Source organism: Canis lupus, chromosome 26 (genome assembly GCF_003254725.2).
Source record: "Canis lupus dingo isolate Sandy chromosome 26, ASM325472v2, whole genome shotgun sequence".
NCBI classification, from domain to species: Eukaryota; Metazoa; Chordata; class Mammalia; order Carnivora; family Canidae; genus Canis; species Canis lupus.
Genome location: NC_064268.1, coordinates 25,821,860 through 25,826,262, shown reverse-complemented (window position 1 = coordinate 25,826,262; position 4,403 = coordinate 25,821,860). Strand labels below are relative to the sequence as shown.

The following is a 4,403-nucleotide window of genomic DNA, read 5'->3' as shown; positions in this document are numbered from 1 at the left end:
AAGATGAATCAGAGGATTCCACGGTTCTGGAAATTTCCAGAAATAGCTAAATGACCAAGGATGGAGATCCTGGATTCCTCAGAGGTCAGGTGGGAGGTGAGCACCCTGGTCCTGCCACCCCCAGTCCATGTATTTCAGTAGAAAGAGACCCTGTATCACAACCTGATGGGGGAGATGACCTTTCTGTGTCCTTTGAGGCCTTTTTTTTTTCTTTGAGGCCCTTTTTCTAGGAAGATGCTACAGTGAGTGTCTTTGGGGTCACAAGGGAAGGAGTAGCACTGAGACCCAGGTGGTGGCCCTGCATGGACCTGGACCCGTGTTGGCAACAGGAATAGCAGACACAGGAGCCACACACTGAGCCTAAGCAGCTGCTGGGGCCTCCCCCTCCCAGCAGATGACAAAGGGGTAGTGGTCTCCATTCTCAAAGACCTGAGATTCTATGTGAGCCTTGAAATGCTGTCACAGGAGGGGCAGTGAAGCATGACCTCATTCTCCTGGCTCAGCCCAGCAATGGCCAGAGAGCCAGAGCTGCCAGACATGGAGCCAGAAAATGGACCAGGGTCCACAGAGGGTCTAGCCATCATAATACATGAGGATTTGGCTGCCCATTCATGGATCTGTTGGTAGCAGGACACATATTGGACACTCCTGATGTGTCCTGACTCAGACAGAGCTGGATTCAGGGTCTCTGATTCTGCCTTGACCTGTCATGGACTCTGTCCTCAGGGCAGCTGACCTTGGCACCCAGGAATCTGTGCTCAATGTAAGAAAATCACAATATCTTGATCTCAAGGACAGGCTTCAAGGAGAAGTTTAAGAGAATGTGGAAAGAATTATAGATAAATTCCTTGAGGGGAGTCTCAGACGCCTGTTTATATCAAACAAACAAAGAAGCACTGACTTGGCCAAACTTTCAGGACTGCACCGGCAGCCCCATCACAGTGGGGATGGCAGGTTTGTGCCTCACTTCCCCCCAGGCCCGGAGCACTGTGTGAGCACCAAGCGTGGGATCAAAGGACTGGCAGTAATAATCAGCCTCGTCCTCAGCCTGGAGCCCAGTGATGGTCAGGGTGGCTGAGTTGCCAGACTTGGAGCCGGAAAATCGGTCAGGGACCCCTGACGGTCGATCCCCATCACTGTCCACGAGGAGTTTAGGGGCCTTTCCTGGGAGCTGTTGGTACCAGCTCGCACCAAACCTACCGATGTTTGTCCTTCCAGAGCAGGAGATGGTGACTCTCTGGCCCAGGGACCCCGACACTGAGGCCGGCTGAGTCAGCACAGATTGGGCCCAGGACGCTGCAAGGGAGAGAGACAGAGTGGGTGATGCTCTTTTCCACAGGAAAGGGGAAAAATCAGAGCCCATGTGCCCTCCCAGGATCCCTTCCCCTTTCCCCATATCCAGTCACCTGTGCAGTAAGCAAGGAGTGTGAGGAGGAGAGGGGACCAGGCCATGTCAGAGGACATCACTGATTGATCCTGCCTTCTGGGGACACACAGCTGAGCAGACCTCATCTAATCTCTCCCTTCCCTATTCATCCTCTGAGAGAGGGAGGGGCCATCCATGCAAATAAGACCCTAGTCCCTCTGTCTGAGGATACTAAGCGGGTAGGGCTGGGAGGGGCTGCATTGGACAGGGGTGCAGAGGTCCCAGCTATGAGCCCTGACACAGGCAGTAGTGGGTGGCAAGTTTTCTGCTCTGATCAACTATCCCTCAAAACATGTGAAGGGTGCTCCCTGAGTCCAGGCCTAGACGCAGCATTGTACGACATGGTGACACGAGTCCATTAGAGAGAACTCCTGCCTCCTCACTACACTGTCCACTGTCAACTTCCTTAGGGCCAGGCCTGGTGTTCTCTTATGTGGCCTCCCATCACTACAGGACACATTTTTACTCTATTCATGCTCCACATAGTGAGTCTGTCCACAGATCCCTGGGTTGTTCATGGGACAGGACTGAGGTGATGTCTCTTGTAGAACCACATATATGAGGATCACGTCCAGAGCAGGGATGAGTCCACATTGACACATGGCCAGTTCTGTGCAGGAGGCTCATTTCTTTCCTCTTACCTGGTTCCTATCGGGTTTGGAGAGTCCTCTTCTCCCAGAAGTTCCCTCAGCACTGAGGACCAGGGAGCACTCTTCCCAAACTCTGGGTAGAAGCGGTCGTGTGCATTGTAGAGGATTATACACTGGACATCCCTCAGAAATCTCTGCCAGGCCTGAGTCCCCAGCAGGGAGCACATGGCCCAGCCTCCAACACCAGGCTCCTTGTGTGAATGGTCCTCAGTCAGCAGTGGAGTTGGGACCACAGGGCAGTCCCACCGCGCCCCCTGCTGGTTGCAGAGCACACACTCACCCTGGCCCAAAGACCTGAGTCCAGCTGGTTTCTGCAACTTGCCAGGTCCCTGTCTATTCTCACATCTCTGATCTGATTTCTAGATACGGCGATTCCAGTATATTGTACCTGATTCTTTTGTATCTCACTCTCGAGAGGTGTTCCAATCTCAGGAGGTTCAGGAATGTACATCAATGGCAACTATTTTCACCCCAGAGAAGACCCTACACACTTTCAACCACTTCATTGGTCTGTGATTTTGGTTAAACGTTCATTGTTAGTTTTCCATCAGTTTTGCTTCCAGATAAGAGTTTTTACCTACTGTGCCATAAATTGCTTGGTTAACACTACTTCAGTGTTGTCATAAGAGAAAGATTGCCTGGGACGCCTGGGTAGCTCAGCAGTTGAGCGTCTGTCTTTGGCTCAGGGGGTGATCCTGGGGTCCTGGGATTGAGTCCAACATGGGCCTCCCCACAGGGAGCCTGCTTCTCTCTCTCCCTATATCTCTGTCTCTCTCACTGTGTCTCTCATGAATAAATAAATAAATCTTAAGGAAAGACTGCTCTAATAGCTACCTTGACAGAAGCATGATGTATGTCATTTTGCAGATTCTACGTTTACAGCATCCCACACTGTCAAAAAAAGAGAGAAATGGAGGAATCAATTTTCAGACATTTATATCTGGGCTTCTATCTTTGCCTCCCCCAGGTGAAGAAACTTCTTTTCTCTCAACACTGCACCAATATTATTCGATAGATTTGCCACCATGGAGGCCTTCCAAGGAATTTTGGATGAGGAGATAAATATTACAATTTCTTGATCCTATGGTGTATTTTTACCAAGTCCATGCTTATGTAGGCAAATGACAATTTTCCTGGTACTTGGTTTGGTGAATTGTCAGCAGATGTTCATACACCTGACCTGTATGTTGTAGTTCATTTGCTCAAGGACATTGACTTCTGTGCTCAGAATATGCTCTATGATCCAGCTGCTCCCTCTGGTTTCTTCCACCAGTAGCTGGAGGCTAATCATGTCCTTTCTTCTTCCCTGCAGGAACCCATTGAATCCAGTCCATGGGACTGTCACCTTCACCAAGATTGAAGTCTGTGTTTTTCTCTTGTTCTGTCCTAATATCAAGTGCTTAGTTCCCAACTCCTATTTGATCAATTCAGCCCTCCAAATATGAAATATTCCACAATCAGAAGTCACTGTCTTGGCCTTAGATCTATTCCTCTTTTTTTTTAATTGAAGTTCGATTTGCCAACATATAGTATAACATCCAGTGCTCATCCCATCAAGTCAACTATTCTTCTTCATGGGAATCCTATTCCGGTGAATTCACACATTCATTCAAGAAACTGGTGTTGAATTCGTCCTTGCTGTCATGCTAGGTTTTGAGCTTCGTGGATACAGTAATAACACATATACACAAAATGAAAAAATTCAAATGTGGGGCACACAGGAAAGACAGTCACAGAGAAACATCTCCACGTGGTTGGTATTACCCGACCAGTGATCATCCTGGGTATCTGGAGCCCACTGACTGCTTAGAACCCCTCACCTCCTACAGAACATCAACAATGACCTCCTCCATGCTCTCTCTGCAGCTTGCCCTCGGCCTTCACACGTTCCTGCTCCATTCCAGGTGCCTGAGTGCAGGTGTCCAGCCCTGCTCACCTGGTGTGGGTTTCCAACGCTCTAGGGAGCTTCCCAGGTATGAGCAGAAATGGGCTCCTGTCCTCACAGGGAACAGAGACAGGAGAAAGAGGAAGGCTACTCCAGGTCAGTAGATGACTAATAAGCAAAGGAGGACTGCATACAAGGCTTGTGTTGGTCAGCAGCAAGACAAATATCCTCACACACATCCACTAAGTCTTATGTTTATGAAGATGCCTTTACTATGTTGAGGCCTGTGTACACCACATCAACACACATCACTATGTCAAGGATACATTCTTGGAGCGAACTCTGGGAGCAGCTAAGTCAAGCAGAACCCACCGTCCACAGACAAGGACAGAGTTGAATAGCCTCAGAGTGCCTGAGTCCAGCTTCTGGATCAGTCTGTGAT

The 4,403-nt window shown here is 49.3% G+C and overlaps 1 gene segment (V, D, J or C); it reads right to left on the bottom strand.

Annotated features, from left to right (window-relative positions):
• Nucleotides 1–902: 902 nt before the first annotated feature.
• On the bottom strand, nucleotides 903–1,547 carry LOC112676274 (immunoglobulin lambda variable 1-40-like). The segment is given in 2 exon segments: nucleotides 903–1,296; nucleotides 1,407–1,547. Coding segments are annotated over 2 exon segments (489 nt in total).
• Nucleotides 1,548–4,403: the final 2,856 nt, after the last annotated feature.